The sequence below is a fragment of the Leucoraja erinacea genome, chromosome 4 (assembly GCF_028641065.1).
Source record: "Leucoraja erinacea ecotype New England chromosome 4, Leri_hhj_1, whole genome shotgun sequence".
NCBI classification, from domain to species: domain Eukaryota; kingdom Metazoa; phylum Chordata; class Chondrichthyes; order Rajiformes; family Rajidae; genus Leucoraja; species Leucoraja erinaceus.
This window is the reverse complement of record NC_073380.1, coordinates 2,444,466-2,469,698: the sequence shown is the minus strand read 5'-3', so window position 1 is coordinate 2,469,698 and position 25,233 is coordinate 2,444,466. Positions and strand designations below refer to the sequence as shown.

The window sequence follows — 25,233 nt, the reverse complement described above, 5'->3', positions numbered from 1 at the left end:
GGATGATCAGCCATGATCATATTGAATGGCGGTGCAGGCTCGAAGGGCAATGGCCTACTCCTGCACCTAATTTCTATGTTTCTATAGGAGCCCCTTCTGCAGTTGTACAGAGCCCTAGTGAGACCACACCTGAATTATTGTGTGCAGTTTTGGTCCCCTAATTTGAGGAAGGACATTCTTGCTATTGAGGGAGTGCAGCGTAGGTTTACAAGGTTAATTCCCGGGATGGCGGGACTGTCATATGCTGAGAGAATGGAGCGGCTGAGATCGTACACTCTGGAGTTTAGAAGGATGAGAGGGAATTTTATTGAAACATATAAGATTGTTAAGGGTTTGGACACGCTAAAGGCAGGAAACATGTTCCCGATGTTGGGGGAGTCCAGAACCAGGGGCCACAGTTTAAGAATAAGGGGTAAGAATTAAGAGAGTTCCCCCTCCCCTCACCCCACTCACCATCAACAACACCACAGTCACATCTGTGGAGTCTTTTATTTTCCTGCAAACCATCATCTGCAAGGACATTAAATTGTGGGCCACCATCGTACTTCCTGCAGCAGCGGAAGAAACACAATCTGCCACAGGCAATGATGGTCCAATTCTATACGGCCATCGTAGAGTTTGTCCTCACCTTCACCATCATGGTCTGGTTTGGCTCAGCCACCAAGCACGACATCCGGAGGCTGCAGCGAATCGTTCGATCAACTGAGAAGGTTGTTGAATCACTTCTCTCTGGAAGGCGACTCCGGACTGTCAAAGCTGCCACAGCCAGACATAAAAACAGCTTTTTTTCCACGAGTAGCATCTCTACTCCATAACCAAAAATCTGGCGCCTACTTTTGCTCTGGTATTTTATTTAATTCACATGTTTAATCGATAATATTTTATTATTAATGTTTAATGTTTTATGTGTCATTCTTAATTGTTACTGTAGGTCATGTTGTCACTTGCGAGCGGTGCACCAAGGCAAATTCCTTGTATGTGAACATACTTGGCCAATAAATTTATCCATTCATTCACTTAAAAAAATGTTTGTAGTTACGGAACTTGCTCATCAGCTAGTTAGTTTCACAACTGGTGCCCATTACAAAGTCTTAAACTTGGCATTACCAAATTGGTGTAGAGATCTATTGAACATTTATTTTTTCTCTCTACTGCTAATTGGTGTTCATGGTAATGGAGCCATGTTCTACTCGAGTAATTTAAAACAATAGTTGCTGTTTGCTAGTTGAAAGAGCAAACACATTTTCCAGTAACCATTTTACGATGTGTTACATTCCTGTGTGCTCGTGGTATCTTGGCTGAAGGACACTGGACTCACTTGATGATATCGGCCATGAATATTTATTTGCCTATGATAGAGGTCGAACCACTTCGGGTTCATTATCCATATCAGGGCAATTTAAATACACGCTTCGACTCGATGAATTTCATGCTGCTTTATCTCCATTACAGGGAATTAATTGAGGTGTCCTTTGAAGAACCAAAGTTTGCTTTCAAAATGAAAGGTTATATATCCAATGCAAATTATTCTGTGAAAAAATGCATCTTTTTGCTCTTCATAAATCGTAAGTAGGCATTTTGTGCAGTTAGAAGTATTTTATTTTTCTGTCTGTGCTCCAGTTTGCTCTCATTATTTTGATTTTAATTTCCATCAGATTCTATCCCATTCACTGAAAAGCTTAGAACTGTTTCATTTCCATTCCTAGCACACCCTTTCTCTGATGTAGAGAACATAGAGGGCAACTAGAGGCACCTACAGAGACTAATAATGAGAAAATAAAGATTGGACATTCTTGTATGATTGTCTAAAATGTGCTTTGTTTGGACTGGTCATAGTACTGGGAGAGGAATTACTCAACTTTGTAACTATCCACCATGGTGGCAAGGTGCTGATTGCTCACTTCAGTTCTTGTCATGATTAGAGTGTTTAACACTTTCATTCATTGCTGTCACGGTATAATTTAAGCAAATAATTAACAATGTGTTGGACTTCAGAAAGGCCTTTATTCACATTCGGCATGGGGCTATCCTATTCCCCCTCATATCCGATCCCTGGAAAAATATTTTGATTATCAAAGAAAAAAAAGGATGGCATTAGTTTACAACAAGGGTTTTAAAGGGGATTTGAAGGTAAGGTTATTTCGTAGGGTGGTTAATACTTGGCCCTCTTTGTAGATCAAACAGTATTGCTGATTTGATCCGTGCATGGTTTTGTTGCTGACCTGATCCATAATCCATCAGGTTTCCACACTACCACCTGGTGGAATGCGGGCAGCCATGTTTGGTTAGCTCAACTTATGACTCCGTGTCCGTCATCGTCCTGGAAGCATAGAAACATAGAAAATAGGTGCAGGAGTAGGCCATTCGGCCCTTCGAGCCTGCACCGCCATTCAATATGATCATGGCTGATCATCCAACTCGGTATCCCGTACCTGCTTTCTCTCCATACCCCCTGATCCCTTTAGCCACAAGGGCCACATCTAACTTCCTCTTAAATATAGCCAAAGAACTGGCCTCAACTACATTCTGTGGCAGAGAATTCCAGAGATTCACCACTCTGTGTAAAAAATGTTTCCTGCATCTAGCCCGTCTAACCCCTTAAGAATTTTGTAAGTTTCTATAAGATCCCCCCTCAATCTTCTAAATTCTAGCGAGTACAAGCCGAGTCTATCCAGTCTTTCTTCATATGAAAGTCCTGACATCCCAGGAATCAGTCTGGTGAACCTTCTCTGTACTCCCTCTATGGCAAGAATGTCCTTCCTCAGATTAGGAAGCATAAGCAACAGGCTGCTCATCCTGCAGACATGCTGCACCGAGACCATACTGGGATGCGTCACAGGTCAAAGTAACAAGTTTATTGACATCGTGGGTAGGTGGGCTTGACATCTGGTGTTTAAGAGTGTCAAAAGCATGTTGCTGCTGTTTGTGCCATGTCCAGGCAGTGTCCCTTGTGAGTCAGCTGCCACAAAGGAGCCGAGATCTCGCTGAAGTTAGGAACAGATTTTCTGAGGTAATTAACCATCCCCAGAAATCTGTGCAGGCCTGCAACATCAGTGGGTGTGGACATTTCACTAACAACCACAGTCTTAGAAGGATCCACCTTGAGACCATCAGCAGTGAAAATATGCCCCACGTAGCTCGCCTGCTTCACACGGAACCCACATTTTTGGGGATTCAGTTTTAAGTTTACTTCCCTGGCACGCTTGAGTACCTTCTTCAAATTGGCATCATGTTTTTCCAAGTCTTTGCCACTTACAATGATATCGTCCACGATGATAGCACAAGGGTATCTGTCAAACAGTTGCCCCATGAGGCGCAGAAACACCTCACTGGCTGAACTGATACCAAACGACATGCGCAGAAATCTGTAGCGGCCTAAAGCAGTGCTGAAGGTGGCACGCATAGCATGATCCAGGGGAATCTGCCAGAAGGAGCTCTTGGCATCTAATACAGAGTCTAATACCATTGGCTTACCCATGTGGGCAGCTACCTCCTCTACAGTATGCATGGGGTGATGGGGCCTTTTGAGTGTGGTATTCAGGTCCCTCGGATTAATACATATATGAATCTCCTGTTTATTCTTCTTTGTAGCAGCCACCATCGAGGACACCCAGTCCGTGGGTTCTAAAACAGACTTGATTAAAGTACTTGTTATGATATATAATGACTTTGCAATGAGCATGTTTTTCCTGGCCTACCATGTCACTACACCAGAGGGTGCAGTGGTGCTGTGTGCAACAGCATGGCACAGAGAGAGCCCCTTTTGGAGCAGCCGGTTCCTGACTTTCTGTGGTCTATGGTGGCTACTGACATTCTCGACTGGCATGGCAACCAATACTTGGTCCTGGTTGACTCTTGAGATCGATTGTTTGAGATCGATCTGCTCCCCATAGGTTACGCTGCGGCGGTCGTCAAAAAACTTGCGAGGTATGTTGAGATCGAGAAGGAATTACTGGCAGTGGTCTTTGCATGTGTTAAATTCAACAATTACATTTTTGGCAAGGCCATAGGGACTGACCACCAACCTTTGGTTAACATTTTAAACAAGCCTATACATGCCGCTCCGGCGCGGCTGTAAAGAATGATGCTGTAGCTACAGAAGTACGATATGGACCAAGCAGGGTAAGCATATATATCCCACTTCTGACACCATGTGCAAAGTACTATTGATACAGTCATTATGTATCATACCAAGTACTTTAATTTGGATACATACAGAAACCATCGAAATGCGTACTGCAGGCTCGGAGTAATTAGTTGAACTAACCAAACATGGTTGCCCGCATTCCACCGGGTGGTAGTGTGGAAACCTTTCATGGATTATGGATCAGGTCAGCAGCAAAACCAGAAACGGATCAAATCAGCAATACTGTTTGATCTACACTCTCTGCCAGAGGAGATGGTAGATGTTAGATGCAATTACAACATCTAAAAGAGAATTGGTACTGAAATAGGAATGGTATAGAATGGGTACTGTGTATTGCAGACTGGAAGTTATGATGCAGGACTTTGGTTGGGCCGTATTGGGAGTATTACATGCAGCTCTGGTCAGCCATCACAGGAAGGGTGTGATGGCTTTGGAAAGGGTGCAGAGGAGGCTTACCAGAATGATGACTGGATTAAGGGGTGTACTCTACCGGGAGAGGCAGGACAAACTTGGATTTGTTTCTCTGGATGGCCAGAGTTTGCGGGAAGAATTGATAAAGTATATAAAATTATGAGCGGCATAGATAGGGTAGCAGTTGAAACATTTTTTTTCCTGGATGAAAATATCAAATACTGCAGGGCTTAGCAGTTAGGTGAGAAGAGCAAAGTGTAAAGAAGATGTGCAGGACAAGTTATTTACACAGAGGGTTGTGCATGCCCGGAACATGCTGCTGGGGTGGTAGTTGAGGCAGATGCAATAATGGTATTGAAGAGACTTTGGATAGACACATGGACACACAGGGAGTGGAGGGTTATGGATGATGTGCAGGCAGATGAGTTGGTCTTGACATCATGTTCAGCACAGACATTGTGGGCCAAAGGGCCTGTTCTTGTGCTGTACTGTTCTATGTTCTATAACGTTGACATGGATACAAGGGCCAGTTTCTGTACTGTATAACTGACTACTGAATAGGGCGTTTGAGCATAAAAATGTGGTTAAAGCAAGTGAAGGAGGAAGGACGTTACATTGTTAGACTTGCACTTCTGAAGGCATGGATCTAATATCCTTGTGTGCTGGAGGTTGAGAGTGTTATAGGGAGGGTTTGCGAAATTGAGAGGAATATAGAACTTCAATGGTACCTTTTGCTACATGTACAGAGGTACAGAGAATTGATTTATGTGTATAGTCCCATACAATGATCACTACATAAGCTCCTAGATACACCTTGGATAAGGATCTCACGTACAGTATAATTGAATAGTAGTAGTACACTGAGACAGTATACAGAGTCGCCAGATTTGGTGCCATTTTCAAGTACCAGCTGTTATAATTGTATTCTTAACCTGACCACGAAGGCTGTTTGTCCTGGTGGTGTTGAAGGGTCGGCCTGGCCAAATGTAGCCATGGTGTCCACCAGCCCTGCTCCACCGCTCTGTGCCGGTGTCCGGTCCACATGCTAGGCCTCTGGGAGCAGTGCAGAGTCCAGCCGAGCCCCAGGCTGTTGCAGGGCCTCCAGCGGCCCACTCCACTGTCAAGGCACTGCACTGCCTCTTGTAGCCGGTCCCCTGTCTGACTCCCTCCTCTCCGCTCACTTCAGTGATTTCAGAAAGGAGAGAAATAAAGCAGACAGCGTAAATTAGAAAAGTAACACGTTAATTAAATAGTAATAAAAACAAGGTCAGAAAGCAAAGTGCATTAAAAGTATGGAAAAATTACAAAACTAGAGGTTGAATGCTCAGGATTTAGAACAGTGAATATATGAATGGCACAAGTAGAAGTGAATGGAGATGGTTGAATTACTCTTAATGCACCATGGCTTGCAGTGAGACCAAAACAGTGGACAAATGATTTCTTTATATATGGAGGACGATCCTCTGGCGCTGTGAGTCAGTGGCTCTACCAGCTGCACCTTTGTGCTGCCGGGAAATAATTGTACATTATCATCTATCAACTCATTCCTCACCACTGCATGGATTTCGTCTCATATTAATAATGCCAACCCTAGCCCTTCTTGTTCTGTCCTTTCCATATATGTCTCTAAAGAGTTTGCACTTTCTCCACTGCTGACCATTTGGGTTTTCTCCGGGTGCTACCACATTCCAAAGACGTGCCGGTTTGTAGGTTAATCGGCCTCTGCAAGTGGTCCCTAGTGTGTGTAGGATGGAACTAGTGTATGGCTGGTAGTTTGTCGACATGGACTCGATGAGCCAAAGTGCCTGTTTCAATGCTCTATCTCTAAACTAGTATGAACAGATGATCGATGGTCGGCGTGTAATCGCTGGGTCAAGGGGCATGTTTCCGTGGAGGGACAAGGAACTGCAGACGCTGGTTTACAAAAAAAGACATGACGTTCTGGAGTAACTGTGGTCAGGATGCTTCCTGATCTACTGACTTACACCAGCAATTTGGGCCTGTTTCCATGCTGTATCTGACTGAAAGCAAATACATTACAAAACATGATCCATCATATTAGCTGTATGGGCCAACTTGCCCGTGCGAACCAACATGCCCCATCAATGTTAGTCCCATTTGTCTTGGTTTGGCCCATATCCCTCTAAATGTTTCCTATTCATGTACCTGTCCAAATGTCTTAAATGTTGTTACGGTACCTGCCTCAACCACCTCCTCTGCATCACGTTCCATACACCCACCACCACAAGTGTGGAAAAGTTGCCCCGCAGGTTCCTATTAAATCTTTCCCCTCTCACCTAAAACTTATGTCCTTTGGTTCTTGATTCCCCAACTCTGGGGAAGAGATACTGTGCATTCACCCTATCATGTTGGGCAAAGGTTTTGCGTATAGGAGTAAGGAAGTTTTATCAGAGTCCTGAAATACTTTTGCTGAAACTATGTCAAGTTTTGGTGTCAAGTTGTTGCCCTTTTTTTCTAAAAAGGAAGATGTGCTGCCATGTTTTTCACACAGAGAGTGGTGAATCTGTGGAACTCTCTGCCACAGAAGGTAGTTGAGGCCAGTTCATTGGCTATATTTAAGAGGGAGTTAGATGTGGCCCTTGTGGCTAAAGGGATCAGGGGGTATGGAGAGAAGGCAGGTACAGTATACTGAGTTGGATGATCAGCCATGATCATATTGAATGGCGGTGCAGGCTCGAAGGGCCGAATGGCCTACTCCTGCACCTATTTTCTATGTTTCTATGTTGGGAGTGCATCAAAGTTGATATGGTTCGGAATGGTAGACTGCTCTTGATAGATTAGACCACATGGGATCTAGGGAGAGCTAGCTGACTGGATAGAAAATTAGCTTCATGGAAGGAAGCAGAGAATGATGGTGGTAGGTTGTTTCTCGGGCTGGAGGCCTGTGACGAGTGTGCCTCGGGGATTGGTGTTGGGCCATTGCTGTTTGTGGTTTATATCAATGAATTGGATGAGAATGTACAAGGCATGATTAGTGAACTTCCAGATGACACTTAAGTGGGCGGTATTGTAGATAGCAAAGATAGTTATCAAAAATTACATCAGGATCTTGATCAGTTAGGCAAGTGGGGTTGCGGAATGGTTAATGGAGTTTAATGCAGATAAGTGCAAGGTGTTGCATTTTTGGAGACCTGCACAGTGAATGGCAGGGCTTTGTTCAATAGTTCTTTTTAATGGTCCATTGATCTCACAGTGTTGTCGAGCAGAGGGATCTGGGAGTGCAGTTATATATTTCCTTGAATGTGGTCGATTGAGTGGTCATGAAGGCTTTCGGCACATTGCCGTTCGTCGTGAGGCCACATTTCGAGTATTGCGTTCAGTTTTTGTCACCCTGCTTTTGGAAAGATCTTGTTCAGCTGGAAAGAGCACAGAGAAGATATACGACGATGTTGCCAGGACTTGAGGCCCTCAGCTGTACGGAGAGATTGAGCATGCTAGGACTTTACACTTTGGAGCGAGTGGATGAGAGGTGATCTTATAGAGGTTTATGATCATGATGATAATAGATAGGGTAAATGTACAGAGTCTTTTACCCAGAGTAGGGGAATCAAGAACCAGAGGACATTGGTTTAAGGTGAGGGGGGAAAGATTTAATGGGGGAACCTGAGGGGCAAGTTTGTCACACAGAGGGTGCTGGGTACATGGGATCAGCTACCTGAGGGGGTAGTTGAGGCAGGAACTCTTTAAAATACATTTGGACACTTCCATGGATAGGAAAGGTTTAGAGAGATATGGGCCAAACAAGCTGGTGGGACTCGTGTAGATGGGACATTTTGATGGCATGAACAAGTTGGCCGAAGGACCTGCTTCTATATTGTATAACATATGCATTCCAGTTGTGGTATATTTGGTATAAAATGAGAAATTTAGTCAGCCTAATTTTAAAAGAAGAGGTGATCTCATTATAACTTAAGACATGCCCTGAAAGCTGGAGGCAAGGAAGATATGTATTTTGGCTCAGGAGCTTAAAACCAGTAGCAACTCTCAGAGTTGTACAGCTATGAGAAAAAATTCTTCACTCGGATGGTGGTGAATCTTAAGTTTCCCTACCCAGGAGGACAATAGTTTAATGTAGTTCTATTATACAGTTTTAATATTTAGATGTAAAATAATTGTTTGCCAATTCGCTACTCAAGTTTACCTTTCATTCGATTGTTTTGAAGATCGCCTGGTGGAATCAAGTATGTTACGGAAGGCGATTGAATCTGTTTATGCGGCGTACCTTCCCAAAAACACACATCCCTTCCTGTATTTGAGGTAAATATGATACAATGTGAGCTGCATTCTGTCCATTTATTCTTGCTGTGTTTACAATGTTCATGATATTTATTTTAAAGCCTTGAAATATTGCCACAAAACGTAGATGTCAACGTTCATCCAACGAAGCATGAAGTACATTTTCTGCATGAGGATGGTATCATCGAGAGTGTGCAACAAACCGTGGAGAGTAAGCTGCTTGGTGCCAACTCCTCCAGAACCTACTTCACCCAGGTCAGTATTTTGCTTATAAACCTTTGTCTGTAAACAGCAAGGTTTTCTAATTCTTATTTCTGCTAGAATTTCAAAATTCATCTCCCGACAAGCAGGTTCACAATTTAAAAGTAATGATTCAAAATCTTTCCACATTGTAATGTTTCTTTCATAAAATATTAGAGCATAGAGTCAAGAGTCAAGTCTAGAGTCAAGAGACCCTTGACTCTATGCTCAAGAGAATTTATTGTCATGTGTCCCAGATAGGACAATGAAATTCTTGCTTGCTGCAGCACGACAGAATATTTTAGGCATAAATACAGATCAGATCAGTGTGACCATATACCATGTGCATGAGAAGAGGATTGAGAGATGGTGGAGATGAAAGAACAGACTAGGGAATCAAAAGCAATGCTCCCTTTGGAATGCTCACGTTAGACTGGAGAGGATGGTCCTGCTGGTGGATTCCCACTCGTCCCACTCTAACGACGGGGGAATGGAGAAGGGACTACCAGACACACCTTCCGTCCCCTTTCAAAATTCTTAAAGGACTCCACTATTTGTGACTTCCCTGGGCTGCTCTTCCATCTCCATCACCCAGTTTCTTGTACATTCCCTGTCCAGGTACAAAATATGCACCACCAGCATTTTTACCGTGTCACTTTCCACCCAGCTGTTTCTCCGCTGTTATCATCTATGAAACGGTTCTCACAAGCTAAGGGTGTATTGTAGTCTTGATCTCTCAACCTACTTCATTGTGGCTATGGCACCTTTTTTTAATCTGCGCTTTCTCTGTAGCTATAATGCCATTACACTGGCACTGTACTCTACACGCTGACATTTGTCTCTTTGCCCTACGTGTTGTACTTGTGCATGGTTTCATTATACTCTTTCGTGGTATGATTTGACCGGGTAGCATGCAGACAAAATATGTCACTGTATATTGATATAGTGTTTGTCTTGTACTTTGATTGTATGCTGCTGCTACCTGTGCTCACCTTAAAGTAGTACGTTTCATTACCTTTACTGCCAGTTTTTATCCTATTCTTCATATAGATCAATCCTGTTCCCAACTTCCCTGTCTGTAATAGACTGAACATTGTTCAAGCCTTCAGACTCTCGCAACTATCTTCACTACAACTTTCTCTCCATCCCCTATCTCCCCATCTTTCTGCAATTTGACAATTCCATTCCCAAGAGTCTCTGTCTGATGTCTCACTCCTTCGAAGATCTATGGCAGACTTGGTAATGGACTCTGTATTCCATAAGGATCCAGTGACCATATCATAAGATTACTAATTGAAATGGCTCTGAATATATAATTAGCAAAATAATTAAGCTGTTTTGGTGGGGTCTTGTGAGTGGACTCTCTGTCCCTCTCTCCTGACTCTCAGTCTGAAGAAGGGTCCCGACCCGAAACATCTCCTATTACTTTTATCCAGAGATGCTGTCAGACCCGCTGAGTTGCTCCAGCTTCTTGTGTTTTGGGTTTAAACCAGCATCTGCAGTTCCTTCCCACACATCCAGCCTACATATGACATGCAGGAGTTGATCAGAGTTCACGGCTGCCATGTTCCAGTAAGGCGTCTTTTCTCACCATTTAAGACTGAGGTGAGAAAAACCGTATTCACCCAGAGAATTGTGAATTTGTGGAATTCCCTGCCACAGAGGGCAGTGGAGGCCAAATCACTGGATGGATTTAAGAGAGGGTTAGATATGGGGAGAAGGCAGGCACAGGTTATTGATTGGGGACGATCAGCCATGATCACAATGAATGGCGGTGCTGGCTCGAAGGGCAGAATGGCCTCCTCCTGCACCTATTTTCTATGAGGAGGGGCAAGGATGGCAAGATAGGGAACTAGAGATGACCAAAGAGGTTGTAAATTTGGTCAAAAAGAAAAAGGAAGTGTATGTAAGATTTAGGAATGTGCAATCAGACCAGGCCTTGAAGAACATAGAGCAAGTAAGAAAGACCAGACAAGCAGACAATTTGACGGGCCAAAATAGGCCATGAAACGTATTTGTAAAAATAAGGAACTGCAGATGCTGGTTCACAAATAAAAAGCCACAGTATTGGAGGAACTGCACGTCAGGCAGCATCCCTGCATGTATGCCTTTCCAATTACATTTTATTCTTAGAATGGGATTAAAGTGCATACATTAAAAACAAGTGGGTAGCTAGGGAGGCTTGATCCACAGAATGCTGAACGGGGTGCTACTTTTGACATTACTGTTTTGTTTCCAGCCTCTGCACCATTTTGCTTTGCTATATATTTTTATGTCTGAGAAATGGTGAATGGTAAAAAAGAGCTTTCTCCATTTTGCAAGTTTTAAATTAAAAAAAATCTCTTAATCATAATGTATTGTTTTTTATTTGGGTGTAACTGATTGTAGATGCCGCAGTATATGAGAATTGTTTATTTGTTTAAATCCTCTTAGACCTTACTGCCAAGGCCAGCCATAACCTCCAGTGACCTTGCCAAACCTTTGGCGGCGGCGGCGGCATCGTCTGTGGTCGAAGGTTTTGGTGACAAACCATGCGCTCGCCAGTTGGTGCGGACTGACGCCAAGGAGCAGAAGATGGATGCTTTCCTTCAGCCAGTCAACATGTCACATGTGCTGCCTGCCATTCCTGCTGCTGCTGGAGAACCTTGGAGCCAGGACTCTGAAATGCTGGATGCGAGTGACTTTGAAGTACTATCTGTGAAAGATATTGGCAGCTCTGCTAACACAGCAGAGCAAGACTTGCAGCCTTGTCATGAAGAATCCTCCAGTGGCCCATCCAGGTAAATTATTTCTTGTTAAGTTGGAAAGCCAAGAACTTGTGAAAGTGTTAGAAGCTTTGTTGGAGACTGCACGCTCGCAAAGTTTGGGAGGGTTCGGTGAGGTTATCCACTTTGGTGGCAGAAACAAGAAAGTAGACTATTATGTAAATGGTGGCCATTTAGGAAAAGGGGAAATGCAACGAGACCTGGGTGTCATTGTACACCAGTCATTGAAAGTAGGAAGGCAGGTGCAGCAGGCAGTGATGAAAGCGAATGGTATGTTAGCATTCATAGCAAAAGAATTTGAGTATAAGAGCAGGGAGGTTCTACTGCAGGTACACAAAAAAGCTGGAGAAACTCAGCGGGTGCAGCAGCATCTATGGAGCGAAGGAAATAGGCAACGTTTCGGGCCAAAACCCTTCTTCAGACTCTACAGGTTCTACTGCAGTTGTACAGGGTCTTGGTGAGACCACACCTGGAGTATTGCGTACAGTTTTGGTCTCCTAATCTGAGGAAAGACATTCTTGCCATAGAGGGAGTACAGAGAAGGTTCACCAGACTGATTCTTGGGATGGCAGGACTTTCATATGAAGAAAGACTGGATAGACTCGACTTGTACACGCTAGAATTTAGAAGATTGAGGGGGGATCTTATAGAAACATACACAATTCTTAAGGGGTTGGACAGGCTAGATGCAGGAAGATTATTCCCGATGTTGGGGAAGTCCAGAACTAGGGGTCACAGTTTAAGGATAACAGGGAAGTCTTTTAGGACCGAGATGAGAAAAACATTTTTTCACACAGAGAGTGGTGAATCTCTGGAATTCTCTGCCACAGAAGGTAGTTGAGGCCAGTTCATTGGCTATATTTAAAAGGGAGTTAGATGTGGCCCTTGTGGCTAAAGGGATCAGGGGGTATGGAGAGAAGGCAGGGATGGGATACTGAGTTGGATGATCAGCCTTGATCATATTGAATGGCGGTGCAGGCTCGAAGGGCCGAATGGCCTACTCCTGCACCTATGTTTCTATGTTTAGTTCTCAAACACGTTTTTACCTGCACCCCTGGGCCATAGTTGTTTCCACTCTATAAGTTGTGGAGTATGAGGGGTGTAGAGAAGAAAGGAGGGGACCGAACAATGACAAAGCAAGAGAGGGGGGGAGCGGGGGAGGGGTAAAAGATTGTGGGTGTTCACTGAAGGCAAAGATATTCAGGGTTGGGATGACAAGTGGTAAGGAAGCAGTGGCCAAGTAAACTGATCTCATCTGCCTGCACGTGATTCATATTCCTCTATTCCCTGCACTTCCATGTGCATATCTAAAAGCCTCTGATAAACGCCACTATCATATCTGCCTCCCCTCGCAATGCGTTCCAGGCCCCCGCCATTCCCTGTGTATAAAAAATGCTTGCTTCCATTAAACTTTCACCTTGCAGCTCGTGTTGGACATTTCCACCCTGGGGAAAGGGTTCTGACTGCCTAATCTATCTACGACCAACATCATTTTATATACTTCTATCAACTCTCCCTTCATCCTCCGACGTTCCAGAGAAAACAATCCATGTCTATAAAACCCTTGGAGGGTTTTAGCTACTGGACAAAGTTAGATTCTAGTAAAGCTCCTCTCTCCAAAGCCTCCACATCTTTCCTGTAATGCGGTGACCAGAACTGCACGCAACTGAAGTTTAAAATGTCTTGTATTTGATAAAGTGAGTTGAAGGTTGAGGGGAGAACATTTATAAGAGGCATAGATAGTGCAGATCATCAGTATATTTTTCCCAGAGTGGAAATGTCAAAGTATAGAGGTCATAGCTTTAAGGTGAGAGGGGGAAAGCTTAAAGGAGATGTCGGGGACAAGTAGTTTCTTTAAACAGTGGTGGAAGCTTGGTGGTGAACGCAGATGGTGGTGTTTGAGGCTTTTAGATAGGTACATGGAATAGAAGGATATGGTTCAAGTGAGGACAATAGACAGGGTGAATAATTCTTCCTATGGTAGGGGAATCAATAACTGGAGGGCATAGGTTTACATAGAAAATAGGTGCAGGAGTAGGCCATTCAGCCCTTTGAGCCTGCACCGCCATTCAATATGATCATGGCTGATCATCCAACTCAGTATCCTGTACCTGCCTTCTCTCCATACCCCCGGATCCCTATAACCACAAGGGCCACATCTAACACCCTCTTAATATAGCCAATGAACTGGCCTCAACTACCTTCGGTGGCAGAGAATTCCAGAGATTCACCACTCTCTGTGTGAAAAATGTTTTTCTCATCTCGGTCCTAAAAGATTTTCCCCTTTATCCCTTGTCCTGGACTTCCCCAACATCGGGAACAATCTTCCTGCATCTAGCCTGTCCAACCTCTTAAGAATTTTGTAAGTTTCTATAAGATCCCCCCTCAATCTTCTAAATTCTAGCAAGTACAAACCGAGTCTATCCAGTCTTTCTTCGTATGAAAGTCCAGACATCCCAGGAATCAGTCTTTAAAGTGATGGGAAAGATTGAATAGGAACCTGAGAGGCATTGTTTTCAGAGGGTGGTTGGTAAATGGAACCAGTTGAATCCAAACACCACACGTGTGAAAGTTGTAAAGTTACATATCACCTCTTGCATTCTGATCCGTAACCAATGAAGGCAAATAACCAAATGTGTTCTTCACCATCTTATCAACTTACTCCCCCAACACATACAGCACCATTTCCTTAATACTGATATCCCCATGCAATCTGTCTCTCGTGCAGATGAGAAATAGATCCCTGGTTGTATGCATCAATTCTCCCTTTGAAACTAAAATATCCTTCTCTTTTCCTCTTATTGTGCTTGCAGAATGCCTTGGGTATTGCCCTTATCCTATCTGCTAATGGTATCACATTGACCTCCATTTCCCTCTAATTTCCTTGTTATGTACACTCTTACATTCTCTATATTTATTTAGTGTTTCAGACTTCGGAAATACCGCTCGGAAACAGACCCTTCTGCCCACCGAGTCTGCGCGATGACCAGCGATCCCCGTCCACTAGCACTATAACACACGATGGACACTGTACAATTGGAACAAAACCTACACACCTGGGTCTCTGGCACTGTAAGGCAGCAATTCTACCGCTGCACCACTGTGCTCCCGAATTTCCCAGCTTGTCGAGTCCCATTTCTCGAGCGACTCACCTGTTTTCATCTGACATTTCTTTATTCCTCATTATTACTTCTCCACCATCATTTTCCTGTGGTCTTATGTCCACTCTTTCCTCTCTCTTCCTCTTTATATATCTGAAGAAAGTTTTGCTATCTTCTTTGATATTATTAGTTTGCTTACCTTCCCATTTCATCTTTTCTCCCCGTGTTGCCTTTTTCGTTACCCCAACCATCCACAAATTAAACCCCCCTCGTCTGTATCCACCTATCACTTGCCAGACTTTGTCCTGCCGCTACCTCTGTTTTCCAGCTACTCCATTCAACCTGAAGAAGGGTCTTTACCAGAAACCTCACCTGTTCATTCCCTCCACAAATGCTACCTTACCTGTTTTTTGCTCAATTCTAGCAAATGCAGTTTTTTGAGTCTCCAGGTTCCTTATCATGCCTTCCATCTTCTGCCCCAGGGAAAATACAACTAATGTGGTGCAGACAATACAGGATGTTATATGCAGACATAATACATCAGCATGGTAAGCCATGAAAAGTCCCGGGAATGCCATGGTTGTGAAATAAGGAGGCAATGAAAAGCCACCAACACCTGAGAAACATAGAAAAATAGGTGCAGGATTAGGCCATTCGGCCCCTCGAGCCAGCATCGCCATTCAATATGATCGTGGCTGATCATCTAAAATCAGTACCCCGTTCCTGCTTTTTCCCCCCATATCCCTTGATCCCATTAGCCGTAAGAGCTAAATCTAACTTTGAAGTGGATGGAAATTGTGGTGAATGGATTTTAAGATGTCATATCTAAAGTAAAGTAACCTGAAATCTGTACAAAATGTAATTTTGTTTGTTAGAAAACGACCAAGAGCGAATCTGTTAGATGATATAAAAGAAGAGGACTCTGGTCATGATATGACGGCTGCTCGTCTACCAAAGAGACGGATTATTAACTTAACCAGTTTGCTCTCTCTGCGGGAAGAGATCAGCAGTCGAAACCACACAGGTACAGCTATTGGATAAGTCTCTCCCTGAGGAGAAACCGAACCATGTATCCTCAACCATCATTTAAAGATGCCTTAGCCATGTGATCATCGACCAATATTGGTGGGTGGTTGGTGGAGCAAGCAGAATTGAACCAAATATGAACAAATGTACACCATTAGAAGCAGGCCAATTGATCCAGCAATCCTGTTCCATAATTTAATAAGATCTTGGCTGGGTACTGGTTAATGCAGTTCTATTTTGACATAGATAAAAGACTTGATCAGAGCAGCGGTAGTTCTGTAACTTTGTCCTTTAATTTGTAAATGATGTGAAATTGTTTATATGTTTCGTAAGGGATTATCGCGATATCCCGAGTAAACCTGTTGTCTGCCACTGGCTGATGCCTGCCATAAACTATTTATATGTCGAATAGTTTATGTGGCAGATTTAAATTGGATGGATATTTCATAAACTAGTGAGGAAGTGCTCGTGGCCATTATAAACTCAGTTTTGTGTAAATGAAGATGTGTGGTGTGGGGAAGAGAAGGGATATATTTGTGTGGGTTGGCTTTAATATTCTTTTTTTGTGTTAACATTTTTGTGACATTGGTTGGCATGGACATGTTTGGCTAAAGTGCCTGTTTCAATGCTGCCTTGCTCAACAACTTAGAGCAGACAGCCAGAGTGTGTGGGCATTTGCTCCACATTTCATTCCAATCAGTTTGCCAATGAAAAAAACAAAGCTGGAAATACCAGTCCATTGAGAAGGACTGAGCAAAGATTTATTGATCTGAACCACTAACTGTTACTCCGCGAAACAGTTTGATCAGCATTTTCCAGCAATTTTGTTCTATTTCAGATTTTCAGCATTCGCCAATGAGGTTTTTTTTCTACTTTGGATCTGGCTATTTTTATTCCCTAAATATTCTCTGAATAACAAGGAACAATTGGGAAACTGATTATTAAGTTGCAGTAGTAGTCAAAATACTGCGAAGATATGCAGTGTTTGGGTTATGATTCAACCTCAGAGTTCAGAATGACTTGTTGCACATGCTGTGGAGGTGAAAAATGCTGGGTGCAGCTTGGGTGTTACGCACCTTGCGATATTGTAAGGAGATGGCATCATCGTTCTTCTGCAGATGCTAACTCTGACCCTTTTCTTTCCAAGGTCTTCAAGATATGTTGCAGAATCATGTATTTATAGGTTGTGTGAATCCTCAATGGGCATTGGTACAGTACCAAACTAAACTTTACCTGATCAACAGTACTAAACTCAGGTATGTTCTTCATCATTTAATTTAAATAGAGCTACACAGTGGTACGACAGTTAGTACTGCTGCCTTGCTGCTCGTGAACCCCCGGTTAAATCCTGATCTCGGGTGGTCTCTGTGGAGATTACACATCCTCTTTGTAATACTGGGTTTCCTCCCACATTACAAAGATGGCCTGGCACGTGAATTAGCTACTGTAAATTACTCTTGGGTAGTGGCAAAAACAACAAAGGGGATTTATTGGGCATGTGTGAAAGTGATTATTAAGTTGCAGGAGTAGTCAAAATAGAGTGAATTCCGGTAGGCGGCGCGGCTCTGGCCAGCAGCGGCCTCTGCAGCCTGTCCGCGTTTTTATTATTTTTTGTCTGTGTTTTTATGTAGTTTTTGTTATTTTATGTTGGGGTGTGTGTGTGGGGGGATGGGGGTGGGGTGGGAGGGGGGGGGGGGGGAAACTTTTGAATCTCTCCCTGCACTGGAGACCCGACCTTTTCTCGTCGGGTCTCAGGTGTCGTTGAGGCCGCAACGAGGAGCGGCCTCCAACGGGAAGAAGCCGGGGACTCTGGTGCCGACTCACCGTTGCCGTCGCGGAGCTGGCCGAGACCGGAGCGGGTGGAGCGGTGGAGGAGCGCTGCCGCTGCCGCTGCTGCTGCTGCCGCTGCTGCTGCTGCTGAGTCGGAGGCTGCTACTGCGGGTCTGCGGACGGCTCGGACGACCCCGCGCGGCTCCCTGGAGGGAGACCGCTTTTCGGGGCTCCTGCAACGGCGAATTCTCCCGCCCGTGTTGCGGGGTTGAAGAACTCCTGGAGCGGGGCCTAACACCATTGCCCCGCGCGGCTGGAACGGCCGCGGGACTTTGCGAGCACACACCGGGGGCTCCAACACCAAGACCCGGTGTGCGACCTCGCATCACCCGGCGTGGCTTCAATGGCCGCGGGACAATCGCCATCGCCAGCCGGGGGCTTTGACTTTGACTCTGACATCGGGGGGGGGGAGAGTGCAGTGGAGAGATAAGTTTTTTTGGCCTTCCATCACAATTATGTGATGGATGTTTATGTTAAATGTAATTATGTTGTGTCTGGGGTCTATTTGTGTGTAATGTATGGCTGCAGAAACGGCATTTCGTTTGGACCTCCAGGGGTCCAAATGACAATTAAATTGACTCTCTCTCAAAAAAAAAAAAAAAAAAAAGAGTGACTGATGAGGTTGGTCCCCTGAGCACTGACATGGACCTGATGGGCCGAGTGATCTCATCCTGGATTGCTATAACACTAAGATTAACAAGTATTTAGATTTATAATAACATGTTAAGAAGAATGGTAGTAAAGAAGGCATATGGCAAGTTTGCCTTCATAGGTCGGGGCACTGAGAATAAAAGTCAGGATATCAAGATGCATCTGTTTGGGACTTTGGTGAGGCCACATTTGGGATATTGTATGCTGTTCTATTTGTCCCATTACAGGAAGGATGTGAAGGCTTTGGAAAGGGTGCATGGGTGCTTTTCCAGAACTCTTCCTGGATGAGGGAGTATTAGCTACTATCAGACCTTGAACAGATTTGGATTGTTTTCTGTGGAATGCCGTAGATTGTAGGGAATCCTGATAGAAGTATATAAAATAATACGAGGCATAAATAGGGTAGACAATCAGAACCTTTCCCTGGGATTGAAAAGAGAGCATAGCTTTGTGAGAGGGGCAAAGTTTACTGGAGATGAGCGGGGCAATGTTTTTACAGAGCATGGTGAGTGCCTGGAACCCTGGTGCTGCCAGGGTTGGTGATTGATACAGATAGATGGTGGCAGTTAAGAGGTTTTTGTATAAGCATATGGATATGGAGGGATATGGATACAGTGTGGAAAGAGCGGCCCAACTTGCCCACGCCAACCAACTACACTAGTCCCACCTGCCTGCATTTGGCCCATATCTGTCTGAACTTATCCTATCCATCTACCTGGCCAAATGTATTTTAAACGTACCTGCCTCAAATACCTCCTCTGGCAGCTTGTTCCATACACCCACCACCCTTTGTGTAAAAAAGATGCCCTTCGTGTTACTATTAAGTCGACCCCCCACCCCCCTCACTTTAAACCCATGTGCTCTGGTTTTGATTTACCTGGGTAAAATACCGTGCATTTACCCTATCCTTCTCATGATCTTATATACCTCTATAGGATCATTTGAGAGGAAGATTGTAGATCAATCACCATTAGTTGATGTGATCCATGTCTGGTTTTACAGTTGTACACCTGATCCGTAATCCAGTTCGGGTCTTCCACGATGTTATCTAGTGGACACCCAGTTGATGGGCTCCGTATCAGGAGTAATAACGCCCAGAGCTTCCATCCATTTTCCTCAATTTGACAGGATGGAAGCTCTGGAGGTTATTACTCCAGTTACTGCCATTTATTTATTTGCCTCTGTACTCCACAATTTGAGATTTGTAATAGACAAAATCACATGTGGTGAAAGTGCACATTGTCAGATTTTATTAAAGGGTATTTTTATACATTTTGGTTTCGCCATGTAGAAATTACAGCTGTGTTTATACATAGTCCCCCCCCCCCCCCCCCCCCCCCATTTCAGGGCAGTATAATGTTTGGGACACATGGCTTCACAGATCTTTAACTGCTCAGGTGTGTTTAATTGCCTCCTTAATGCAGGTATAAGAGAGCTCTCAGCACCCAGTCTTTCCTCCAGTCTTTCCATCATCTTTGGAAACATTTATTGCTGTTTATCAAAATGAGGAACACAGTTGTGCCAATGAAAGTCAAGGAAGCCATTATGAGACTGAGAAACAAAAATGAAACTGTTAGAGACATCAGTTAAACCTTAGGCTTACCAAAATCAACTGTTTGGAACATCATTAAGAAGAAAGAGATCACTGGTGATCTTACTAATCGCAAAGGGACAGGCAGGCCAAGGAAGACCTCCACAGCTGATCACAGAAGAATTCTCTATAATATCCCCAAACACCTGTCCGACAGATCAGAAACACTCTTCAGGAGTTAGGTGTGTATTTGTCAATGACCACTGTCCACAGAAGACTTCATGAACAGAAATACAGAGGCTACACTGCAAGATGCAAACCACTGATTAGCTGCAAAAATAGGATGGCCAGGTTACAGTTTGCCAAGAAGTACTTCAAAGTGCAACCACTGCTGTTGAAAAAGGTCTTGTGGACAGATGAGACGAAGATTAACTTAGGAGAGAAGGAACTGCCCAAGATCCAAAGCATACCACCTCATCTGTGAAACACGGTGGTGGGGGTGTTGTGGCCTGGGCATGTATGGCTGCTGAAGGTACTGGCTCACTTATCTTCATTGATGATACAACTGCTGATGGTAGTAGCATAATGAATTCTGAAGTGTATAGACACATCCTATCTGCTCAAGTTCAAACAAATGCCTCAAAACTCATTGGAAGGCAGGAACGGGGGTACTGATTGGGGATGATCACATTGAATGGTGGTGCTGGCTCGAAGGGCCGAATGGCCTACTCCTGCACCTATTGTCTATTGTCATTCTACAGCAAGACAATGAACCCAAACATACTGCTAAAGCAACAAAGGAGTTTTTTAAAGCTTAAAAAATGGCCAATTCTTGAGTGGCCAAGTCAATCACCCGATCTGAACCCAATTGAGCATGCCTTTTATATGCTGAAGAGAAAACTGAAGGGGACTAGCCCTCACCACAAGCATAAGCTTAAAGATGACTGCAGTACAGGCCTGGCAGACTTCAAGTAATCATTGCATGCAAAGGATATGCAACAAAATACTGGACATGACTTTGCTGTCCCCCAAGCATTATGGTGCCCTAAAATGGGGGGACTATGTATAAACACAGCTGTAATTTCTACACGGTGAAATCAAAATGAATAAAAATAACCTTTAATAAAATCTGACAACAGTTTTTCTATTACAAATCTCAAATTGTGGAGTACAGAGGCAAATAAATAAATGATAGGTGTTTGTCCCAAACATTATGGAGGGCACTGTAGATAGGTATTACTGTGTTGGACATGACTGACCAGCAAAAATACTTCTGTTTTTATGAAACATCTTGCACACGCACACTTTTCTGAACAGAATTTGTTCTTTTTCAGTCAGGAGTTGTTTTACCAAATCTTGACCTTTGACTTTGGCAATTTTGGAGTTTTGAGATTATCGGTGAGTGGATCTGAGGCTATTTTACTTTTGTGAGTTTAGTCATCAGCACATGACACTGAAGTTGTTCTTTGTCTTTGTGTTCAGAACCCAGCCCCACTGTATGAACTGGCCATGATGGCACTGGACAGTCCAGAAAGTGGCTGGACAGAGGACGATGGTCCCAAAGAGGGATTAGCAGAGTACATTGTTGACTTTCTGAGGACAAAATCTGAAATGCTGCAAGATTATTTTTCCATTGGAATTGATGAGGTTAGTACACTTAAGATAAATAAAAGTGTCAGACTTGATTGTGTAGCTCAGTTTGTCCGTACCTAGCTGAACGTGGATAAAGAGAAAACGACATGTTAACTAATTTTTCTCATTCCCAAACTCTGGTCTTTCATAGAACAGAAATCTAACTGGATTGCCTCTGCTCCTAGAAAATTATATCCCAGCCCTTGAGGGATTGCCAATGTTTATTCTGCGACTAGCTACAGAGGTAGGTGCCATTATTACCATATAACCATTTTTATTTTACAATATTATTTTATTACTCACTCAAAGGATGTGGGCATTGCAGGTTAAACCAGCACTTAATTGCTCATCCTGGGAATAACAGGCCATTGAGTCTAACGTCTGTGGTCAGAAAGGTACTGGAGAGTATTCTGAGGAATAAGGAGAGGCAACATGATTATGTATGAGTGAGATAGTGTCTCAGGAATCTAATTGCATTTCTTGAAGATGTGACCAAAAACTTTGATGTGAGTAGAGGTGTAGATGCTGTGTCCATGGATTTCAGCAAGGCATTTGACAAGGTTGTGCATGGTAAGCTCTGGAAGGATCCGAGGACTGGATTAAAAAAAATTCACTTCATTGAACGAAACAGGGTGGTGATCGGAAGGTTATTTTTCGAACTGGAAACCTTGGACCAGTGGTGTGCCTGAGGGTTTAGCACTTGGCCCACTGCTCTTTGTCATCTGTATCAATTAAACAAATGAATTAAAAGGCACGATTAGTAAGTTTGCAGATGACACTAAAGTGGGTGGTTGGAAAGATGTTGATTGCAAAGATGGTTGTCAAAAATTGCAGCAGGATCCTGATCTGTTGGGCAGGCGGGCTGAGGAATGGTTAATGGAGAACCACACAGAGAAGTGCATGGTGTTGCATTTCGGGGTGTCTAACCAGAGCAGGACCTACACAGTGAATAGCAGTGCTCTGTGAAATGTTGAATAGCAGAGGGATCTGGGAGTGCAGGTACATAGTTCCTTTAAAGTGGAGTCACAGGTAGATAGGGTTAGCAAGAAAGCTTTTGGCACATTGGCCACCAGTCACAGTATTGAATATAGAGGTTGGGAGGTCATGTTACAGTTGTACAAGACATTGGTGAGGCACATTTAGAATATTGTGTTGTTTTTGATTTTTTTTATATGAAAGATGTTAGGCTGGAAGGGGTGCAGTGATGATTTATGAGGATGTTGCCAGGATTCGAGGGCCCAAGTTATAGGGAGAAGTTGAGCAGGGACTTTATTCCTTGGAGCGCAGGAGAATGAGGGGTGATCTTATAGAGAGGTATATAAGATCATGAGTGGAATATAGAGAGCATTCAGAAAGTATTCAGACCACTTTTTCCACATTTTGTTACATTACAGCCTTATTCTAAAATTGATTAAATTAATTTTATCATCAATCTACACACAAGACCCCATAATAAAAAAGCAAAAACAGGTGTTTAAAATATTTTGCAAAATAATTAAAAATAAATAACTGAAATATCACATTTACATAAATATTCAGACCCGTTACTCAGTACTTTGTTGAGGCACATTTGGCAGCGATTACAGCCTCAAGTCTTCTTGGGTATGCCGCTACAAGCTTGGCACACCTGTATTTGAGTAATTTCTCCCAGTCTTCTCTGCAGATCCTCTCAAGCTCGGTCAGGTAGGATGGGGAGCGTCAAACACAGCTATTTTCAGGCCCCTCCAGAGATGTTCGATCGGGTTCAAGTCCGGCATCTGGCAGGGCCACTCAAGGACATTCACAGACTTGTCACAAAGCCACTCCTGCATTGTCTTGGCTGTGTGCTTAAGGTTGTTGTCTTGTGGAAGGTGAACCTCCGCCCCCATCTGAGGTTCAGAATGCTCTGGAGCAGGTTTTCATCAAGGATCTCTGTACTTTGCTCTGTTCATCTTTCCCTCGATCCTGAATAGTCTCCTAGTTCCTGCTGCTGAAAAACATCCCCACGGCATGATGGTGCCACCATCATGCTTCACCGTAGGTATGGTATTGGCCAGGTGATGAGCGGTGCCTGGTTTCCTCCAGACGTGATGCTTGGCATTCAGGTCAGAGTTCAATCTTGGTTTCATCAGACCAGAGAATCTTGTTTCTCATGCCTTTTGGCAAACTCCAAACGGGCTGTCATGTGCATTGTACTGAGGAGAGGCTTCCATCTGGCCACTCTACCTTAAAAGCATGAATGGTGAAGTGCTGGAGATATAGTTGTCCTTCTGGAAGGTTCTCCCATCTCCACAGAGGAACTCTGGAACTCTGTCAGAGTAACTATCGGGTTCTTGGTCACCTTACTGACCAAGGCCCTTCTCCCCTGATTGCTCAGTTTGGCCGGGCAGCCAGCTCTATGAAGAGTCCTGGTGGTTCCAAAGTTCTTCCATTTAAGAATGACGAGGCCACTGTGGTCTATGGGACCTGCAATGCTGCAGAAATTGTTTTATACCCTTCCCTAGATCTATGTCTCGGAGGTCTACGGACAATTCCTTTGTCTTCATGGCTTGGTTTTTGCTCTGACATGCACTGTCATCTGTGGGACCTTATATAGACAGGTGTGTGCCTTTCCAAATCATGTCCAATCAATTTAATTTACCACTGGTGGACTCCAATCAAGTTGTAGAAACATTTCAAGGATAATCAATGGAAACAGGATGAACCTAAGCTCAATTTTCAGTATTGTAGCAAAGGGTCTGAATACTTATGTAAATGTGATATTTCAGTTATTTATTTGTAATTACTTTGCAAAAAATTCTACACCTGTCCCGCTTCTTCATTCTGGGGTATTGTGTGTAGATTGATGATACAAAAAATTGAATTTAATCAATTTTAAAATAAGGCTGTAACAAGTAATGTGGAAAAGGTGAAGGTGTCTGAATACTTTCTGAATGCACTGTATAGGGTAAATGCACAGTCTTCTACTCAGAGATTGGAATCAATACCCAGAGGACATAAGTTTAAATTCAGGGTAGAAAGATTTAATAGGAACCCGGGAAGCATCTTTCTTTACATAAAGGGTGGCAGGTATATGGAATGAACTGCTGCAGGAGGTGCCCTATTGATTGTGTAATTTTCCAATGTTCTCTCTAGTTTAATTTATAGCTAATTCTGAAATATTACTTGAGAAATATATTTTGCTCATCTCCCATCTCATTATGTCAGACTCACTTTCTTTTGGATCTAATGCTTTAAATTTGTAAACGTTTAACTGATATTCAGTCCAACTTTCAGACCTACCACCTATCTGGACAATTAAAGGCTTTTAAGTTTTGTCTTTAATTTCTTTTGCTCAACCCATGACATTTTTCTTATAGTTCAACTCCATAGAAAATAGGTGCAGGAGTAGCCAATTCAGCCCTTGGAGCCAGCACCGCCATTCAATATGATCATGGCTAATCATCCCAAAATCAGCACCCCATTTCTGCTTTCTCCCCATATCCCTTAGCTTTGTTAGCCCTAAGAGCTCCATCTAACTCTCTTGAATACATCCAGTGAATTGGCCTCCACTGCCCTCTGTGGCAGAGAATTCCACAGATTCACAACCCTCTGGATGAAAATGTTTTTCCTCATCTCAGTCCTAAATGGCCTACCCCTTATTCTTAAGCTGTGACCCCTGGT

General features: G+C 43.5%; 1 protein-coding gene across 1 annotated transcript in view; it reads left to right on the top strand.

Annotated features, from left to right (window-relative positions):
• Positions 1–25,233, top strand: part of mlh1 (mutL homolog 1, colon cancer, nonpolyposis type 2 (E. coli)) — a 55,556-nt gene that overhangs the window by 25,686 nt on the left and 4,637 nt on the right. The window contains exons 9-17 of the mRNA XM_055633518.1: positions 1,453–1,565; positions 8,743–8,836; positions 8,917–9,070; positions 11,489–11,835; positions 15,797–15,945; positions 17,095–17,203; positions 21,294–21,357; positions 21,442–21,606; positions 21,743–21,835. Of these exons, the coding sequence (XP_055489493.1) occupies positions 1,453–1,565; positions 8,743–8,836; positions 8,917–9,070; positions 11,489–11,835; positions 15,797–15,945; positions 17,095–17,203; positions 21,294–21,357; positions 21,442–21,606; positions 21,743–21,835 (1,288 nt within the window). The remainder of the gene's footprint in view (positions 1–1,452; positions 1,566–8,742; positions 8,837–8,916; positions 9,071–11,488; positions 11,836–15,796; positions 15,946–17,094; positions 17,204–21,293; positions 21,358–21,441; positions 21,607–21,742; positions 21,836–25,233) is intronic.